At 33.8% G+C, this 22500-nt stretch overlaps 1 protein-coding gene across 5 annotated transcripts in view; it reads right to left on the bottom strand.

Moving 5' to 3' along the window:
• FOXP2 (forkhead box P2) overlaps window positions 1–22500 on the bottom strand; it is a 276209-nt gene that overhangs the window by 7886 nt on the left and 245823 nt on the right. For all 5 annotated transcript variants that reach the window (XM_025380565.1, XM_025380560.1, XM_025380561.1 and 2 more), the window contains one exon: window positions 21759–21922. In XM_025380565.1, the coding sequence (XP_025236350.1) occupies window positions 21759–21922 (164 nt within the window). The remainder of the gene's footprint in view (window positions 1–21758; window positions 21923–22500) is intronic.

The raw sequence follows: 22500 nt of genomic DNA, 5'->3' as shown, positions 1-22500 counted from the left end.
TTTCCTTTAAAAGTGAATAGTTGTAAATGAGATTCTAGAACGTCGTAACTGTTATTAGATGAGTATCACAGATATAAGAAAAGTACTTTAAAGACCATCAGAAAAGCCAATTCTGGGGTGACAATTTCTGGAACTGTTCTAACATTTTGCATGCATGGGCAAAGAACACTGAAATTTCTCAAATGTTTCTACTGTATCAAGCTACTATCAGCTTTAATCTCTTAATTCTCAGTACAGATTACTCCCTAGGGATAGGTTAGAGACTATTGGAAGTGGCCATTATAAGGCCATTATTGCACACTGTGGGGTAAATCATGAAATTATATTGTAGCCAATGCAAATAAAAAGCCAAGAAGAGTTTGTCATTGATAGTTAATGAAACTGAAGTTATTATGCTTATGTTTCATGCTAAATCCAAAGCACTATATTATTTATATAAGGAAAACTATCGTAGTTTTAAGTCTCCAACGTACTATTTGTTATCCTGCATGACAGATTATAAAATAAAACCATAGGCCCCCAAATAACTAATACTATGTAATAAAGAATTACTCATAAATAAAAAAATAGGACTCTAATATATGCATATGACTAGTTTGTAGATACTATTTTATGTGACAAATAAACTATTTGGTTCTAATAAAATGTTCTATAGCCGATTTGCAAGTTAGAAATGTGCTATTAGGAAAACGTGGTGTTCATAAGAGATGTTTATCAGTGTTATTTTACAGACTAATCCAACTATTTTCACTAAAAAAAAATCTACCAATTGAACTCAACAACTACTTTGAATAAATGGTACATTGAACTAGACAATAGTTTGAGTAAAATAATAGATGAATCAACGAGTGTATTACAGTATCATGTAGACATGTACAGAATTTTAAACATTTATTAAATCTAATGTTAATATTCCCAAAGTACCCTCTAAAATATACAAATGAAATCTTCTAATGAGATTACTTGTGAAAGTTCATATTCATTTAATGACTTTTATAAAAAATGACATTTTGATTTAATAATAGTTATAAGTTGAATTTATAATTTTAGATTTTCCTGGTTTAATCTTGGATTCAGAACATTTTAGAGAATGCTAACCTCTAAGTACTGGAAATAATTAGAATAAACTCCTAAGGTTAATATAATAGCACTTTTTTCTAATTAGGTCTCACAAATGACCTGTGAATATTCAAAACTTTCAGGCTTTAATAGCTGAGTATTTCTAAATAGATATTGAGTTACTGTCAAGACACGTACATAGATATCTAGCAGTGGTCTAGGTGACTGCCTTCAAGTCAATAAGCATTATTTTGGGCATCCCATAGTTTTAGCTACAGATGTGAGCTCTTGTGCAGGAGTGTTTTTTAATATACTCGGGACACTGAGAAGACCTCCGAGGTCCCCCTCCTCTGACAGTTTCCGAATCCCCTGCTGCATTTCAACTGTTTCCTCAGCGAAAGCACTGCAATATCATATGCATTTGGTCCAATTGGGTTAACCTTTCTGGATTGGGTTTTATCTGAATAAAGAACCTTGTGGAAAAATCTTAAGTTCTTGATAAAAAGGAATAACAAGTAGGATGTATTATTTAGAAACAAGCACATAGAAGCCATGTTTGTAGTTCCAGCTACTTGGGAGGCAGAGGTGGGAGGAATGCCAGCCTGGGCAACATAGCAAGACCTTGTCTCTAGAAAATGCACATAAAGAAAAATGTTTAAAAAGAACGACTAAACAGGTATGTTCTATTGTAGTCTCAGAAAATTTCAATATGCAAGAACTTTATTTATTTCATTATGCCACTGCCCTATATAAAAATATGTCTGAACTGAGACATGGGGTTGTAACAGGATTAAACCAAAACCCTTCAGCCATTCTCAATAAACTATGATCTGACCTCCACCTACCTATGTACAACAGTATTTCTGAATAATAACTTCCATTCCAGACTCAAAACATCATCCTATAAACACTGTGCTCCGTTCCTACTCCAAGACATTTTTCATGGAGACTCAGGCTGTGTTTCCCCTTTCAGCTCTCCGTGTATACATGGAACATCCTTCTACCCTGTTCTGCCTATTCACACACATACTGTCTACCCCTTAAGGATCAACTCACACTGTGTCTACTTCCTAAAGACTTTGACCTGTCCAAATTTCATTGATCTACTCTGAACCTCCAAAGCATTTTTTTGGTCATTCTGATGCTCAAAACTACAGAATCTTTGAATCCTAAAACTGTATCTAATGTAAAGATATTGTTATTTGACTTCCCATTTTACAGATGAGTAAAGGAGTGACTGTCTGTCTGAATACAGGCACAGCAGAGACTAACACAAATGCTGGCCTCTAGAATGTTTCTTGAAACCTTGTTATTTCTGCTACCCCATATTGCTTTAATCACATGCACTGTCACTTAACTCTTTCTACTGTTAGCTACACTTTATCTTGCCAAGTAGACTGTGAACTTCACAGATTAGGAGACATTACACATAGCACCCAGTAAATACTTGTTGAGTGAATAAATTATGTGCCATGAAATCATTAAGAGTTTCATTGCACTAATTAGAAAACAGAAGGTATCTCTCTGAAATTAAGTATTCTTGGAATATTTTCCATTCAGAATTAGTGAAAAAGGTATCAGAGCTGGGAAAGCTGTAAATAAAATTTTCCCCAATGGCTACAATGTTAGGCTGCTAATTTCCTAAAATAAAGCAAACTAAAGTCAATAATTATTAATGCTCAATTATAAAAAGATCTATTTGCCATCAATATAATATCAGAGAAAGAAATAAAAAGTAGCAAGAGAACTTTCAACATTCCAGAAAATAAAATTGCTTGAAAGTTACAGTACCTATGCCTATAAATTGGTGGAATACTTTTCAATAAAAATAAATTTTCTATTATAATTATCTCTATTTATATTAGGTTTCTCATTTTTGGTTCTCAAAGTGCTCCATGTTTTCACTTGTCAAGTTATATGCCAATTCAAAAGAAATGGAACACAATGAAGCCACGTGCCTTTTGTGAGTTGCAGGATGAATAAAGAATTAGTCTCTCCTTGTGACCATTAGCAATTTCTTTCTCTTTTTGCCCCATTACAGGGTATGAGAGCCATTTAATTTATTTCTAAAAGAAAAAGTGGATATTTCTGTAGTGTTCATTTTTCCAAATTCTTCAAGGTGCCATGTGTTACACTACCATAGGATAATTAGGTTTTCTTCTACAAAAATGCTTCTTTTCAACATAGAAACATCCCTGACAATTCAAATAAAACACAAGAATCCCTTTAAAGAAACTCTCTTCTGTGCTCACCAACTCTTCATTATGAATCCTCTTCTCATGTAGAATTATCTACAGGTTTTTAATTATAAGAATATAATTTACCATGATACATTTTATGTATTTAGTATTTTGATTAACTTCTAAGTGTGGTATAAAGTAATACTGAATAGTTTAGGCACCTCATTTATAATCTTTAGTCGTGCAGCAGTGATTAAGGGGTTAAGAATATAGTGGGCTTTGAGGATAAAATACTTGGGTTTGAAGCCTGGCTCCTTTACTTCCTAGCTATACAACCTTGGAAAAGCTACTTAACCTCTCTGTATCGCCATTTCTTTACCCACAAAGCAAGGAAAAAAGTGACTACCTTGTACACTCGTTGTAAGGGTTAAATTATTTTGCATATATGTAAAACACCTGGAATAGTGCCTGGATCATAAGTGATCAATAAACACTGAACACGGTCATCATATATAATAACCTTATAATCTTTTTTGGAAGAAAGTATGGTATAAATACTTAAATTAATTTTTAAACATTGTATGAGCTTCGTTAGCTCTAAAAGTATTTCAGTACCTCTTCCTAAAGTGAGATTTTTATTACTGTTTCAAAAAAGTCAAGAAACAGATATATCTGCCTCACATGTCAGATGCCAGGCATTAGAGTTATTAATGACTAGTCACATTTCCTTAAAAGTATATTTAAGGCAATAAAAGAAAATAAAATAACACAACATATTGCTATAATTATTTCAAAAAATTATTTACCAACAAATTCTGGGTCACTAAAATACTAAGCCAGGTTATCTCTCAGATCACATTCAAATCAACAGAAGAAAGTAAATTTCAAAGTAGAGGAGCCATCATTGAAATGCTCTGTATATAGTGCTTCTACATTTATTCTCCTCAGTCATCCACCACAGGCCTCATCATTAGCTTGTCATTAAAATCATTAACATACATGCATTGATCCAGGCCTGCATCACATTTGCTATGCACGTTGGGGCTTATGAATTTCTGATAATATACCTATAGCTAGAAAAATCTTAAATAGATTAACTTAATATGACTAAATAATGAAAATGTAAGAGATGTAGCAATATATATAAGCCCAATTTTCCTCCAGGAAAACACAAAATTTTCCTCCAGGAATTCCTTTATGCTGTGGATTGAGTCAAGTCGCCTGTAACTATAATGATGTAAAGAGCATCAATCTCACTTTGACAGGAAAAGCCAATAACATATTAACATTGTCACCTATTGCCAATCATTAATTTAACACAAATTTATTGAGTATCTTCTATATATAAGGCACAGTGAGGCTTTTAATATCTATCAAAGAACTTGTAGTCTAGTATAAGAAAAAACAAATTCACAAGATTGCCAGCCCTAAGTGTCCTAAGAAAAGTAGCAATTAAGTGATACAGCAGGAGTTAACAATTGGAAAACTGACCTGCCTCTAAGAAGAATGCCAATGTTCTAACAGCATTAAAACACATGTATTCTTAATATAATTCATTAAAGACAGTAAAGTAAGAACAAGTTCAGATGGAAATGAGAGAGAAATTCTTGACTATCCTGGTGATAAAATCCCCTTTCTGGATTTGAAGATCTCCTCTAGATGGTTCAGACATTCATTATGCCATTTTTCCCCAACTGATGTGAAATTTATGCACTACTTTCTTCAACTTCAAAATTTTAGATATCTTACAGAGAAAATTCAGTTCTTGCTAGAACCCTTAATAATAAGTAAAGTGGGTACTATTTTAAGCAAATAGAATTAGTTGTTTCCAGGAATAAAACAGATGCTAACATGTGAAACATAAAGGATTTAGTTTTTTTAAAACTCAGGAACAAAAACAAAGAAAAAAACTTTGTCTCATTTATGAGAACTTAAAAAATAATAAGTAGACTCATTTATTTATTTATTTATTTTTGACACAGAGTCTCGCTCTTGTTGCCCAGGCTGGCGTGCAGTGGCACGATCTCGGCTCACTGCAACCTCCACCTTCCCGGGTTCAAGCGATTCTCCTGCCTCAGCCTCCTGGTAAATTTCTGACATAGCTTAAGGCAGGAGTGTAAGGGGTATAGTCTTTCCAGTGATTCATTTATTTACTGGGCACCTAAAATATACCAAGTACTTGAATTATTACAGATTGAAGAGTACAAACCTTTGGCATAGAAGGTCACAGATAGAAGGGACTTATGTCTACTTTGGTAGTAGTTTTTCTAAGCCTGATAAAACATCACATTCCTTTAAGTGGGCACTGAAGTAACATCAACTTCGGTTTTAATGCAAATTACCCATTTGGCAAATAATGAATATTTCTGCAAACCAGAATCCAGGAATTCATTGCAAATGCTTTCAAAATTGTTCTATCTATGAAATAGAAGACTTCAAAGTTAACTGTTCCTTTCAGTACACAACCTTTTCCTTACTACAAAAAAACACACCAATTTACGTTTCTTGATTTTACAAAGGCATAGTCAGCTCCTAATTTAATTTAATTTACACTTGGGAGATTTAGAAACATATTTGGAACTTCTTTAGACAACTGGAGAAAAAGAAGTATTGAGTGATGGAGAGATATAAAGTCTGTTATTATTCCCTGATAGAGGTACAAAGTCAGTAACTGAAATTGAAGTACTTCTAGGAGAATAAAAGTTACTTCTTGTTAGAAGTGAAAAAAAAAATCCAGTCAGTAGACATTGTGTGTAAACCTCTGGGATAAGGGCTGCATGGACAATGGTTCCTGTTATCATCAAGTTTTCAGTCTAATAGAGGAGGTAAGACATATATACGAGTAACTTTGATGTAAGGCAGAATGTGATCGATGCCACAGTAGATAAGTATTATAAAAGGGGAGATAAATTCTGACAATTCAATCAGTGAATGCTCTATGAAGGAGAGTGGTGTAGCTTCAGGTAGGCTTTGTAATAGGTAAAAAAATTTATTATGCAGAGATGAGAGAGAGGACATTCCAAGCAGAAATAGGGAAAATGGAGAATTGTAGACATGTTATGGGAACCCTGAGAACGCATAGGGGAAGGAGGGCTGGTGATTGTGTGTGTGTGTGTGTGTGTGTGTGTGTGTGTGTGTGTGTGTGTGTTAGAAAAGCAGAATGAGGTCAGACGATGAGAAGGCCTTGGAGTTGCATTTCATGATGTTTAAATTTAATCTCTGCTCAAAGGTTATTAATGGTTTTTGAGCAGGATAATGAAAAGGTAGAAGAGTTTCATAAAGATGAATTTGCAAAATGTAGGCTTAGTGTAGGACACTGCAGGTAGAGTTACCAAATGGGAACTTACTAAAAAAATGTAATAAGTTAATGATGGTCAGACCACTAAGATGGTAGGATTAGAAATGGTGGAAAGAAGTGAAGAATTTATAGGTTGTGAAGTAAAATGGTTTTGCATTTACTACTTTTAAATTTACAATGTAGGCCGGGCACGGTGGTTCACGCCTGTAATCCCAGCACTTTGGGAGGCCGTGGATCACTTGAGGTCAGGAGTTCAAGACCAGCCTGGTCAACATGGTGAAACCCCATCTCTGCTAAAAATACAAAAATTAGCCAGGCATAGTGGCAGGTGCCTATAATCCCAGCTACATAGGAGGCTGAAGCAGGTGAATTGCTTGAGCCTGGGAGGCGGAGGTTGCAGTGAGCTGAGATAACATCACTGGACTCTATAAATTTACAATGTACATGAAATATTTCTTTTTATGCTCTACCGAGAAGATAGAAGAGCCTAAATCTGTCAAAAATACTGAAAGTTAAAAATCAATACATCTTAGCTTTTCATTACTCTCAAGCAACCTCTATGAATCTTTATATGTGTTATTTTAATTGCTCCAGGAACAATGAAAGTGAATCTCAGGAAGTTTGGATATTAGAAAGTGAAGATGAAAAGATTCTGAAAAAAAATTCCACCAGTCTTCTTTGTGATTAAGGTGGTAGTAACAGCAATGGCCACAACATTGATGTGTGGTCTCTGGACATTTTATTTATTTTTAATTTTTCATCTGTGTTCTTATAGCATTTTAAGGAAAAATATATTTTAAAACTGAATATTGAAGGAAGGGCATAAAGTGTTGTTAGTCTCTCAAGAAAAAAAAAAAAAAAGAGTCATCTATTTCCAGAGAGAAGCAGCATAAAAGAAAGCATGCAGAGCTTTTTGAAAGTGGGTAACATATACCCTTGAGGGTCTTGCTAAGCATCTCCAAATAATTGGTAAACTTTAAGCAATGTCCCTACCATATCATCAACTTGGAAATTAATGAGCTATAAGATATGGCTTTCAAACTCCTGGGCAATCTCATCTTACAGGTATCCCCATTCAGGCAGGCTGCCCGTCCTGGGGCAAGGGAGTCATTGTTCTCTGAAGGAAACCCATGTTTTAGTCATCTTTGCTCATCTCCTCATGTCCTTTACATCTATCCTGTCTTTCCTTATCTCTGCTGAATACTAGGTTGAAACATTTAAGATGGCTATTTTTTAGGCCAAAAAAAAAAAAGAACAGTCAAATATGAATAATTTCATAAAGTTCAAACTAAAAATTGACTTAATGTTAAGCCTAACTTAAAGTTACATCCTTCATAAAGTCTCTTCTGATTTCCTGTGTGCATGTGCATGCTTACATCGTTGACTTCACAATTTGTTTGCAACCCTGTTCATTCTTTCACTTGGTCTCTAGCACTACCTATGTACTTATCCTTCTATTAGAGTTTTACCTCTGCAGACACTGATCATCTGCCACAGTTTCTAGCAGAGTATGATGCACACAATGGGTGTTCAATAAATGTTTATCCAATTTAAATGAATGAAACTCATCTGTGGGTCATTCAACTTCGCAAGTCTCTACTTGAAAACACTGCAAAGTAGCAGTTGATTAGTTAAATCTCACCGTTTTACAGCCACCCTCATTAATGGCATATTCCAGAAACACAGAGGACTAACTACACTGATATATTGATAAACAAATTTGTTGCCTAAAAATATTTGTTGCTTTTGTTGTAAAATTTACAAGTACCTAAGGCACTAATGAAAGGCAGAAATAATGTTAATGTTTGCCTATACCCTAAAGCAAACAAATTATAAAGGGAAAGTTTATCCTTTTAGATTGTGGTCACACAATACATTCCCTAGAGGAATGTCAATTTTATTCATTTTCTTCTTACTCAAGACTAAGTCAAAGGTTCTATAAACTGTTCCTATTTTTCTTTAGAATAAAAAAGTACTATGAATAAAGTTCTCTTAAACTGAGATGTTCAAAATTTAAGTCAATAGATGTTAAACAGTATAATCGAATTGTATGTTTTCTCTCCTTTGCTTATTTAGGTATTACCAAATGTTAATGATTAGAATATTTACATACTGTCATCACTTATGAGAGACTCACTGGAACAATGTAAATTCAATCAGGTCTTCTTTGAAATGTAGTGTTTATTAATTCCATGAAGTTAACAATAAAGATTTTAAGTCTTAAGGTTTGTTTTTTTTTTTTTTGAGACGGATTCTAGCTCTGTCACCCAGGCTGGAGTGCATTGGCATGATCTTGGCTCACTGCAACCTCCGCCTCCAGGGTTCAAGTGATTCTCCTGCCTCAGCCTCCTGAGTAGCTGGGACTACAGGAGCGCACCACCATGCCCGGCTAATTTTTTGTATTTTTAGTAGAGATGGGATTTCCCCATGTTGGCCAGGATGATCTCAATCTCCTGACCTCATTTACGACAAATGTCAACAAATGCTGTGAATAAAAACTTAAAATTTATGACTCATATCTATAATATTGGCAATTTCCAGCAATGTGATGTTAATTTTATCAAACATCTATAAAGCAAGACTAAATTTTAGACTACATTAAAATTGTTTTTATGTGGTTTACTAATTGCAGGCAGTTCCCTTACACCTTTTCTTCTTATAATTCTAGTTATTTGAGAAAATATCCAATACATTCAAATAGCATACCTTTTAAAAGTAATAACCAACTTTTTACAAAAAAATACATCTTTTAAAAAACCCTATAGATATGATTAGCCTTTTCCCTCCTAGCACACCTGAAGGTTATAACATACTTCTATAGTAATCATGGATCACTACTCTAAAAAATGTTATTCCCCAGAGAACACTCAAAAAGCTGTCCTCAGAAGCAGTATTAGGGCTCTGATGCTTCAATTTTATTATGGAACCTGATTTTATTTCATCCAATATAGCAAACTTTATCCTGTCAAATGAACTTACACATATAGTATTTGAGAAACATATTAAATATACCGAAATGTGTGTAGGCCTTGAACCATGCATCTATTACCCACTTAATATAGATTTGTTCAAATCCTTCATTTTAAAGTATCCTGATCCTAACTTCTACTTAATTTAATTTGGATACCTTTAACTTACATGGAATACATTAATTAGCTCCAGTTGAAAATGTTTTAGGCCGGCTGCAGTGGCTTACGCCTGTAATCCCAGCACTTTGGGAGGTCAAGGCGGTGGACCACCTGAGGTCAGGAGTTCAAGACCAGACTGGCCAACATGGAGAAACCCTGTCTCTACTAAAAATATAAAAAAAAAATTAGCCGGGCCTAGTGGTGCGTGCCTGCAGTCCCAGATACTCAGGAGGCTGAGGCAAGATAATCACCTGAACCCGGGAGGCGGAGCTTGCAGTGAGTCGAGATTGCGCCACCGCACTCCAGCCTGGGAGACAGAGCGGGACTCCGTCTCAAAAAAAATAAAATAAATAAAATAAATAAATAAATAAACAAAATGTTTATAATCCTATGAATTCTTCTTTGCCTCTTATATAGTTATGTCCTAACTGTTAATTAATGACATTTAAAAATATCAAAATAGACTGAGCATTGCTACAGTCACATGTTCTCCATTGATATGCATAGATTTTGACTACTACTCAAAATAGCATCAAAAACCTTCTACATTAAAAAAATGCTGTAAAAAGAGAAGATTTTCTTTTAACCATCTACAATCTTCAGTACTTGGCACAAGATGATTGAATTAATGATGATAACTCTTTGTATCTAAGCGTTCAAAATAAAATTCACGATTAGCACTTTATCAATTTCATACGTGATTGAATAAATTTTCACTCAAATTAGTTCCAATTTGCCAATGGCAAAAACCCTCATGCTTACTCTATAACATTGCTGTTTTCAAGATGTGAAATGAATTCCAAATATAAGCACAGGATTATTTAAGACAGATTTCATTTCCTGAGCTTAACTTTTGTTTTCGTTTGTTACTTTTGAGTAGCTAACCTGTATTGACTAATACATTGGAAAATATAATCATGTCAAACAGAAGATACAAAAAAAGTAATTTTTCTTTCAAAGACAAAGTTTCACAGGAAAACTGGTAAATCACTGATGCTCATTTAGGAAGCTTATATAAAAATGGAAATTATGGAAATACAATTTTACTCATTTCTTTCTAGCATATATAAAGGAAAGTATATAATTATTTTTGGAATTTGATGGTAGATTCATGAAGACGACAAGTTTACTTATCTCCATTTGTGTGAAGTCAGGTTGAAATGATACACAGTTCATTTCTTAAATCTATGTAACTTTTAGGGTATATTTTGTTTTACCACTTGGGAAATGTTTTAGTTTATTTAACATATGACAGAAAAAAACTAATAATATAAGTGCCATTAAAGTTTTAAGTAGAAAAGTTCACTTTTAACAGAAATCATATTAATAGTTTTAAAAATGAGAGCTGATCTAAGAATAATATAATTAAGTGTTAGTAATTAATTATACAGTCATACATAAATTGTTTATTTCGTTCTACTTAAGATTTTATTCGTTGGAAAGGATAAACCAGGCTTTCTCCACAAAAATTTAGATTTTACATTCTAAATTTAAGTATATTTTAGCAAAGTATTTAGCTCTCTTATTTAGGACTGAATAAGAAAGATGTCCAATTAAAACTACTAGAAATGAAAAAAGATGTTCTTAACTTTTATCAGCTAAGAAATTATACAACAGAGTTATTACTTATGTAGTTCTTTATTCCAATTTCTTATCTTTCAAGATTTTCTCTTTGGTAAATTAAAGTAACATTTGACATAAAAATTCTAGTGTTAAATGAATTGATCTTTGTTTTTATTTGAATGAGTTTGCATGTAGTAGCTGCCAGTAGGACAGTACTCAGGCTATCACTTCAGTTCTACAGAAAGAATCCTCCTCCTTATCTCTTGATGAAAATGAAAATATTCCTTCTTACAGAAATGTGCAATTATGAGATTCAAAAACTGGAGTGAACAAATGATTCTACATTCCATATATAACTGTGTAGTTTCCTCTATCCAGGATATAAGTAGAAAATGCCCTACTAAATTTCCCACACCTTTTCTCCCTGGCTAATGATAAACATCAAAATAAATTTTAATTTTTATCATGAGCCAGGATAAAAATGTTATCCTCCTTTAGCCTATTTTCTAAAAACTGCAGCCATTTAGCATTGATGGCAAAGGAATATTATTCTCAGATAATTGTGATGAAAGTTTCTCTTCTAAGATGTATTTCCATTCTTAATGATGACAGTTTATAATTACATCTTACAACTCAAGAGATCTGATTCCACAGTGGAGTTATAAAGTTCCATTAAAAGTCAGTATCAGTCCGGCCAGGTGTGGTGGCTCACACCCGTAATCCCAGCACTTTGGGAGGTCGAGGCGGGTGGATCACCTGAGGTCAGGAGTTCGAGACCCGCCTGGTCAACATGGTGAAACCCCCTCTCTACTAAAAATACAAAAAAATTAGCTGGGTGTAGTGGCAGGTGCCTGTAATCCCAGACAGGACAATTGCTCGAACCTGCGAGGCAGGGGTTGCATTGAGCTGAGATAGCGCCAATGCACTCCAGCCTGGCTAACAAGGGTGAAACTCCATCTCAAAAAAAAAAAAAAAGAGTCTAGGATCAGTCCAAAGAAACAACAAAAAGGTGGGTAAAGTTCAGTGAAACATAATTTTATAAGCTGCACGCATACATATGTATATTGACATTTCTCTAAAATTTCCTGCTCTTACCTTCAACATTATATTGAAATGTATTTAAATTTATGCAATATTGTTTAAAGGAACTAAATTTTACATGATTTAGGTTCACTCCCAAACGATTTCAGATAGCTTTGCTGTAGAGTCAATTTTTAAAAAACACCATGAAATTCTTTAGGATTTATCACTCTATTTGACTTTATAAAAGTGATAGTTGTGACCAAAACAGCTGTAATAAAATGAAAATAGAGACGTAATTACTTTCATCATTGATACGTACAAATATATTCTGCCCAATCTCACAAACAAATTTGTCGGCCACTGAGATACAATTGGTACCATTCCAATTTGTGTCTCATAAATGAAAACTGTCAATAAACATTCAGCTGTGGATCTAAGGACCCTTATATTTCTAATCGGTTGGCCAGACAAATAAAGTCTAAATCACATCTTGACACTTTGCCATTCAGTCAGTCTTGCTGCTGTGCTCCAATTTTCCTTTGAATCATTAATCCAAAACTTGTATTATTGCCTTATTTGTTGGATCAAGTTTCGGTCAAAAATCAGATGGGTAACATGAGTATAGGGGGTATATGTTCCAGTTTCTCTGTAATTACATTTTTTAACTTGTATTCTGGCTCCTGGAAGATCTTGACCTCAAAGTCCTGTAGTTGAGCCCTACTGCTGTGGCAGTTCTTTTGGATGTGGCTTATCCATTTTTCTCAACTGTTATCTATTTTCTATTACCAAACTGCCCTACTGGAGTTGTTACCCATCCGTTGCTGGCTCCTGGTGAAGCTGTCTCTTGGAATAGCTTTACAGAGGCTACTTTCCACCTTGACTACATATTGCTCATGTCACTAGGTCCGCCTAATTTCTGAGACTCACTGCTTTGCTGAAACTATTCCTTCACTCAAATTAAATCACAGGACTGACTCAAACTCTGGTTTTCTCCTGAGTTTTTCTTAGTTATATACTGTTAGTTCTAAACATGAGATGGACTAAGGAGTAAAAACAATATGTACTTTTTTTTTTTTTTTTTTTTTTTTTTGAGATGGAGTCTCACTCTGTCACCTTGGCTACAGTGCAGTGGCATGATCTCAGCTCACTGCAACCTCTGCCTTCTGGGTTCAAGGATTCTCCTGCCTCAGCCTCCTGAGTAACTGGGATTATAGGCCCCTACCACTGTGACCAACTAATTTTTGTATTTTTAGTAGAGACGGGGTTTTGCCATGTTGGCCAGGCTGGTCTTGAACTCCTGACCTCAGGTGATCTGCCCGCCTTGGCTTCCCAAAGTGCTGAGCCACTGCACCCGGCCAACAATATGCACTTTTTATTCTAAATCTAGTGCACCATGTCTTTTCTCTGACTTGCTAATTAACAAAAGGAACCTCAGATTAATGTTGCAAATATAATTTTTTTTATAGTAAGATAACATTGTGTGATCAATGATGACTTGGCCTCCAACCTTGTAAGTGTCTTGCTGATTTTACTCCATTTTGTCTTCAAAATGAAGATAATGTTGAACAAACTGAAGAATGTTAGTTTTCAGTAGTTATGTGAAATGATTTGATCATCTGTTGCTTATATAAATTATTTAATGCTATTCTAATGATAGAAACTGCCTATGGAATGTAGTAACCCTGTGTTTCTTGGTGTTGAAATATTCAAGTATAACATGTTACTTCTGTGAGTGGTAAATTTTAAATTCTGCCAGAGCAGTCAAAATGCACATAATTTTAACATATATTAAGACATAATTTCTTATCATGTAAATTACCTTCACATAAAGGAATATTCTGAAATGACAGTTGACTTTATGTAAGTCTCTTTATTCATTAAATGCCTCTGGTTATCAACATATATCCACTTCCCAAGCTCTATGTTGAAAGCTGAAATTAAAATACCATAGCAGTATATAAGATCTTCATTTTTTTCCCCTGGTACTGAAAGTAGGAAAAAGTTAACACTGAAGCATTATTCCTTCTTTAACAATTCAGTAATCATTCTTTGACCCTTACAGAAAGGAAATTTTTAAGGCTCAACTAGTGTTAGTGCAAATGAAGTTGTATCTTCTAACAAAGTACCTTCTTTAGATATAAAACAGAAGCAGTAAGCTACAATACTGTCAGCTAAAAGTTTTCTGACACACTTTGCCTAAATTGTGGGAATTCACACCACGGATGTCAGATATCATCTGTATAGTTCTATAAAAATCCTTCAAAACCCTATAGGAACCCACAAATTTCCACAATTGGCACGGTGGGGATATAACACTTTTTAGCTGAAGGCACTGTATCTCTGGGAGGATCTTTTTATTAAGAGGAACTGGAATGAGTTGTAAGTGCCACATATGGGGACTGGAATAATGTAAAAAAGAACAGCAGCTACTGATCCACACTTGCAGCACTTAAAAAAAAAAGATGAGATGATAAAGAGCTGGCATAATCATAAGTTCTGTACAATCACTTTGGAAAGAGATCTCAAAGCTAACTAGCAAAGTTAATCAAAAAGTTTAGAGATTAAATAAAAATGGAATTAAATCAGAACAAAAATTATAAGAGGACCAGAAATGTTAGAAAAAAAAATAAAGTTGACTGAAAAATTGTTAATTAAAAAATCTATGAAAACATATGTGAGGCAAAAAAAAGCTTTCATGTTTAGAGTTTCGCAATGCAACATAATGATCCAAAACATCAGCAAAAATAGTACAGGCTTAACAGGAATGAAAACAATGAGAAAGAGCATTCCATTTGCTCAAGTTGTCAGTCACTTTCAACTGCTTTCCTCTGAAATACAGAGCCACTCCAATTTCAAATGCTTTTGTCCACAGAGAGATCTAAGATCTGTAGGGATTTTATATAAAATATCAGCAACCAAAGAGGTAGGATCTGCAAATTCTACATGTGCCTACAAATAGCAATTTAAATTTTAAGGCAACCAAAGAGAATAGAAGGAAGAAATGTAATATTATATACTTATATTTTCATTATGTTTTGTGACAATTCACAGTTTAGATTTTTCAATACTGTTTAATCCAGTGGGGGTCTAGGAGCCCCTTTTAGCTATCTATGGTGCAAAATATTATCAACAGGAGAGGCCAAAGTATAATACTGAAATGACTTAACAACTGAGGTTATGAAGAAGAGGATGTTGTAAAGATGACTGGGGTATGTGATGTACACAAAGTTCTGGAGCACGTTGAATAAGTATTTGACATGCAAATTAAAAAAAAATCTTGTGATCTCTATTGCAATTTTGAAATAATACTATATTACTCCTTTTATATGACACCTCAGCCTTTTATTTTCTTATCCTATGGGTTTGCCTTCTAAGGACACAACAAATTAATTTTCTTATCTTATATCCAACATATTAATATTCTATATAAAAGATTTTTAACTCTCAAGCTTCAAATATTTGCTTCACTAACAGGAGAAAATAATAATCACCTACAACGAATATAGAATATTTAGCAAGCAAAACTTTGAAATGACATAGAGGCTAAGAGGAGTCAGGAATGACATATAAGAAAGGATCTGAAAACTCAACAGTAGGAGACTCTAATAATCAGAAAGGGGAATGGCATGACAATGGGAGGCTTTGTGAGTAAAGCCCTCAATACAAAACCAGCTAGGGAAGAACATTTATTTTGATCTCTAGACACAACATTTGAAAATATAAAAACGGAAATCTCATTTAACATTTTGTATGAGGAAAAACAGTAAGTCTGAACCAACTGATTGAGAATGAGGAGAAACAACTACTTAATACAAAAAAGAAACAACTGAGTAGAACTAAACATGGTAGGTACATCATTAAATTCCACTTCTTGCCTCAGGTTGGGAAGGAGACAGGAAATGGATTGATCGTATCAGTGTGCGTTCATCTTCCAGGTCTAGTCTACATGTTTTCTTCTCATGTCATTTGAGAAGACAGTAAGTTCAAGTTATTTCAGCTTAAACACAGCATCAATCCTAACGTTTTAAACATTTTTAGGGTAAATGTCTGTATAAAATAGGAAGCTAGTCATTTTTAATTCATATTCTATATAACTCTGAAAAAGGGAATATTGGCATTCAGGTGCATAAGGGAACAATATTATAAATTGTAATGATACTCAGCTCAGACACTTAAAGTATTGTTTTCCTTCATTCACACCACGGATGGTTCTAGGACTCTGTGAACAGCAACAGAAAATAAATATGTTGTAAAAGTCAAGTACTTACTTTGAATCAACAAGTAGTTGAGTCAAAACAGTCAAAGAAGATTCAAAAAGTTATTATGTAGAATCTATACAATTTCACCTGGCTTTAACTTTTCTTACTTTTTGCTGAACTCCCCTTAAACATTAGCTGATTTATATTGCATACATTTTGATAATTGTTTTCAATCTGCTTCCAACAATGTAAATAAAATTTCACAAGGTCCAGGATGATAATCATGAATGAGGTGAAGGGGCCTCATTCTACTCCAAGTGGAAAGCCACTTTTTACTCACATAAATTGAAATGGTTATAAAACACATATTAATTAAATAATTACAACTAAAAATAAAACTTAAAAAGTATACTCTACCAATATTTAGAAAAATTTCTTAGCTCCCACATAAAAATGAACATTGTATTTACTCATCTGTTCTTCCTAAAATCTCTTTTGTTCTCCCTTCCTCAAGATTCTAGGAGAACCCCGGATTTTATACTTCTGTAAGTATTACTGTGTGAGGTCAAACCATTTCTAAGTAACTGTAATCTCCAATTTGATTCCTCATAATCAGTATCATACTTTTACTGAATGCTTACTTGACATAGTAGAATGTGGTAGGGGTTTCTTATACTATAATTTGTCTAAAACATAGTCTCTTTCCTTAAGGGACTTGTCATTAAGGTAGGGATATCTGCAAAGTGAACACAGATGTATGCACAAACACACATGCACGTGTATGTGCACACACACTCACACATGTACACAAAGTATCAGTCCAAAATAGTGGTATAAGAAGCAAGTTCTTTAGAAGTGTGGAGCAGAGTGCATGGTCCTGACGGTAAAATTCCTTGGGAAAGCCTCTTGGGAAAAAATAGGACTAGTCCTGTAAGGAAAGGTAGAATTTAGGTAAGAGAGTAGAGGGGAACCAGAAAAGGGAAAGGGCAGAAATTCAAATAGTGTGAGGGAAATAAATGCATTAATTTGGAAAAAGGCCTTTATTCAGGACACTGAATAAAGCGAAAACTGGAGTGGAAGAAAAGGGTTAAAATATGGAGTATGGAATATAAATGATAATTTGGCATCTCTTGTTCTCCACAATTTGTAAGAAGCACCAGACCATATCTATTTCACTCTTCTAATGCTTCAAAAAACATAATCTCCACCAGCCTCAGGTATATACTCATATTCTACTATGTAGAATTTTACTATAATGGAATTGAATTAAAAGACTAATCAAAAAAAGCACCAGTGTTTTCTCCTGAATCTAATGATATTTAGGTTCTTAGATTCCTCAAGTAAAATGCTGAATTCTTCATCTTCCCTTTTGAACCTGCTTCTTGGGTCCTCTATTTCTCTTTGCAGACTTTTAAAGTGGCTATGAATTTTCCCAATTTTCCTCTTTGTCCCTAGCATTCCATGGCTTGTCTTGTTCTGGTATTTCTTTTCACAGCACTTCTTATATGGATTCTTTGCTCTCCACTCCTAGTCTTGTACTTGCGTTAGATATTACATACTGCCAGAATTAATTTTCTGCTTCCAGTCTCTCCCAATTTCAGAATATCCTCCTATACATGAGTTTCATTAAGTCATGGTTCATTCAGTACACTTTTAGATTACCCTTCCTAATGTATAGCTCTGATCATGTCAAACTCAAGCTGATAACAGTAACAAGCTGTATATTGACTGAAACAAACACCATAGCTTGATATTTAAGTCACTCAGCAGTCTGGTCCCACTTCCTATATTCTAAATTCTATATTCCCTTATATATTCTAAATTCCTGTCAAAACTAATACTCAATGTTTTCAAGATACACATGATAAGTCCCTGATTCTGGGTTGGTGTTGTTCTATTTGAGTTGTTCATTGCCTAAAACTTCAGATAACATTTTCTTATCTCAAGAATCCTTTATCCCACTGATTCAGTAACGTGCTACCTATAATAAGTCCTTGTGTCATATTGTTTCACTTTTTATTTTTAGAGACAGATAGAGTCTCACTCTGTGGTGCAGGCTGGAGTTCCATGGCATGATCAGAGCTCACTGTAACCTCGAACTCCCTAGGCTCAAGCTATCCTCCTGACTGAGCCTCCTGAGTAGCTACGACTATATATAGGCACACACCACACCCAACTAATTTTTCAAATTATTTTTGTAGATACAGGGTCTCACTATGTTGTCCAATCTGGTCTTGAACTCCTGGCCTCAAGCAATCCTCCCACCCTGCCCTCCCAAAATGCTGGGATTACTGGCATAAGCCACTGTGCCTGGTCTCATGTTGTTTCAGTTTTATGGATCTGCTTACTTTATGAATTATAAGAGGAGAATGAAGGAGAAGAAAATGGATTGTCAATGAAACTAACCACAAACTTACAGAGTGCCTTGAAACAAGTATTAAAATGCAAAATACAAAAATATTTTCATATTGTTTATAGACTCATTTTTAGTAACAGTGAGGTATTACAAGAAGTAATATAAATTGCTACCTATTTACACAGCACTATGGGAGACACAAGGAGCAATTATTATGTTCCAGGCACTCATTTCATTTGCAAGAATCTTATGAAGTAAGAAGCATTATATTATTACTTACCTCATTTTCAGCTGAGAAAGCTGAGGAAAGAAATGTTAAGTAACTTGCTCAATCCCACTTGGCTATTAACTATTGAATCTGGAATTGGAACCCTGACAATCTGGCATTACAACCTATGCTCTGATACCACTAGGCCCTACTTCCTCTTGTTTACAATTGCATCAGCATAACTGCCCCCCTCTAAAACAACAAGTAACGTGACTTCATTTCAGGAGATATAACTATGCTATGTAAATGTCTTATAAAAATTATTTCACTTCTGTTTAATTTCCAAAGTATTTTGAAATGCATTCAATTATATACAACCAAATTTTGATTGAGAGAATTAGATCAATATTTCTACCTTTGCCTAATAAAATACATAACATGGTTTAAGTACAAGCATCTTAAAACTTTATAAAGGTGAAGATAGAGAATACTGAAATATTCCATAAATATTTGACATCTGTTATGCAAAAGCCAATGACAGCAGCGGAGACAGATTTAAGAATGAATATTGACTCAATATTTTGCAAGATAATTAAAATTTTGATTATAATCGATACAATTTAGAAAAAGGGAAAATTTACACTCCTTGTAATTTTTATTTTTTCTGAAATCTATTTTCAACAAGCCAAGACAAATTTTCCTTTTATCTATGGAAAATAAACCATAAGTATTTTTCACATGCACTAATTCATATAAGCATAAAATGTGTTATATATTAACTATGAACATTTTAACTTTATAAAGACATAGCAGCAATATACTGGACATTATATTATAATTTTTAGATGTTATCTAATACATACTAATATTTCTCTGAAATATTTCATTAACTTTAATAATAAAATCAAAAGTCTGAAGTAGCAATTGCCAAATGAAAAACAAAACCCATCTAACAATGCTACAATTTAGCCCAATTACTATTTCAGGTTCTAAAATATAATGTTTAATAAACTATTTCATTAATCATTTTTTACTTTAATATTTTTAGCACCAGATGATTACATTTAAAAAATAAGTCTTTACATATCCTCTATAGGTAGTTTATAACAACCACTATATACTGCCTATGAGCACAGGGAGTTGCACCAACAGCTTAAACACTTTTATTAGGAACGTCTTTTATTTCTCTGAAATAGGTCTTTTTTTTTAAAGCAGAAAACAGGATCTAACTCTTGTTTGCTCTTTAAAGTTTTATTGTTTTAGCATTTTATACAGGGAGTGAGCATTAGCATACTCAGGAGAACAGCTGAAAGTAAAAGGCCGCAAGCTACCCACTGCATGGCTGATAGGATAAAGCGGGGATATAAAAACTTTTGTCTGATTGCTCACTTTCCTTGTTTTAGAGTACTGCTACTCTCAAGAGCATATATTCATGTTCTTTCTACTTCGAGTTTTATTACTTCTTTTGTATTATTTAATACATCTAAAGACACTTCCAAAAGACAAATTTTTCCATTTTGAAGAAGTAATGGTTTGGAACCTGATAAAACACATTAATGTTCACAGTGTGTTTTTTGCAAAGGTGATAGAGTAAAAGTGCTATAAAGCAATTAGGCATATGATCTTAAAGACATTAATATGTCAAACAGAATAAAATGTTTAAAAAGACAACAAATATAATACCCTGTGAAAGGTCAAGTGAAAATGGGTACATATAAAGAGCATATTTCTCTTTCAGACCTTTTACTAGATATTGAATGGAAAAATAAAGGAAGACAATATAAAAATGAGAGAAAGGACTAATCTTACCTCAATAACTTGTAATTAGAAGTATGTGACGTTTAATTCTAGGAAGTACAGACATAAGTTGCAACTCAACCTGACAGCTAAATGGTGCACACCCTTCATTATTCAGATTCAAATTTTTTTTCCTCTGAATTCTCAGTTCTACCAGGGTCAATACATTTTAGTAAACAAGACACTAATATGCTTGACACTACTGAACAAAGCCAGGCATTTTTTAAAGTGTCATACACATTTCTGAAATCCACAATACATCAATTTTTAATACTTCTACTCTCTCAGCTCCATTAAAAAGATGGTAGGGGAAAGATTTTAGAGTAATTAATGATATAGTTAGCTGCTAAATATTAATAGGAATCATAGTCTTGCATAAAATATAACATATAAACCTTGCCAATACAGACGCACCAGTAATTAAAGTTGAATATATAATTACACTGATTTATAAGACAGGCAAAAAGTTACACTTTACTAGCTTCTATGTAAACTGTGGGTAACAGTTAAACTTTCCATTTTACGGTTTATAAAAATGGGCAATATCTTGACTACAGTTCATAAATAGTTTAGAGACCTGTAATAGTAGTAAAAATTATAACAACTTATTCCATCATGAATATTCTTATTGCACCATACAAACCAAACTGTGATCATAAGATGTAGATTCATCTTAGACACTGCTTTACGCCCAAGAGAACGTTAGTAGTACTAAGAATCTGTAGAGGACTGCTGGAACAATAATTATAGGGTATTTGACATAATCTAAAAAAGTATTAAAACCGATTTTGATCAACTTTGTCATATTATGAACATGGTATAATTTAACTCCACTTAAATTTGTATTTTTAACTGATACAACAGTAAAAACTTCAGAAAAAATACTAAATTTAAGAAGCATATTAATATAGATTCTTCCCTTTAGAGAGTCTGTTAACCACACTTACATGTGCGGCTGAGGCGAGCAGCCCGGACTACTGTTTCCGTTGCTGTCAATGTGATCCAGAGAACCATTGAGGTCTTCGTGGACAGCCTGCAGTAGGCCACTGGATGCATTATTGATCAGTCCAGGATTACTTAGCAAAGGTAAACTGCTCTCTGCCAAGGCAGCCTAGTGAAATGAAGAGTGTGTAAAACAACTTTCAAAATGGCATTTAAAATAATTTTTAAAACATGTATCTTCTTTTAATGGGTTCAAATAATGAAACAGATATTTCAGAAGGATTAAAAGAAAATTTATTTAAAAAAAAATTCCTAACTGGCTACTTGTGGCAGAGATGCAAGGAAATTAAGTGTGATGCAAACATATAAACAACAGTCCTTGCAGCAAACTTTCTCACTCATGTTTCAACCTTTGGCATAATGAAATGTTAAATCCACACATGTAATGAAATACTCCAGTTTAATATAAGCAGTTGCTCTGCTTTTTTAAAAATGACCAGAACTTAACTCAAAATAAAGAAGTCCTGACATTTGCCTCCTCTGCATAAAAATTATATATTATAATTAAACTTTAAAGTTTTTGCCACAAGCACCATGTTCCCCAACACTATGATGTGAAATCATTTATGACAGCCTGGATAAATATTAATGCATAGCCACATGCATTTGCAAAGCTATCAATCTAGCATTTGCAGAAAAACCGAATGTTCCAGATTTTGCCACAGGGTGTCCTTCTTGCTTCTTCAC

The sequence above is a fragment of the Theropithecus gelada genome, chromosome 3, assembly GCF_003255815.1.
Source record: "Theropithecus gelada isolate Dixy chromosome 3, Tgel_1.0, whole genome shotgun sequence".
Taxonomy (NCBI): domain Eukaryota; kingdom Metazoa; phylum Chordata; class Mammalia; order Primates; family Cercopithecidae; genus Theropithecus; species Theropithecus gelada.
Note: the sequence above shows the minus strand (reverse complement) of the source record. Positions and strands in the feature narration are given on the sequence as shown.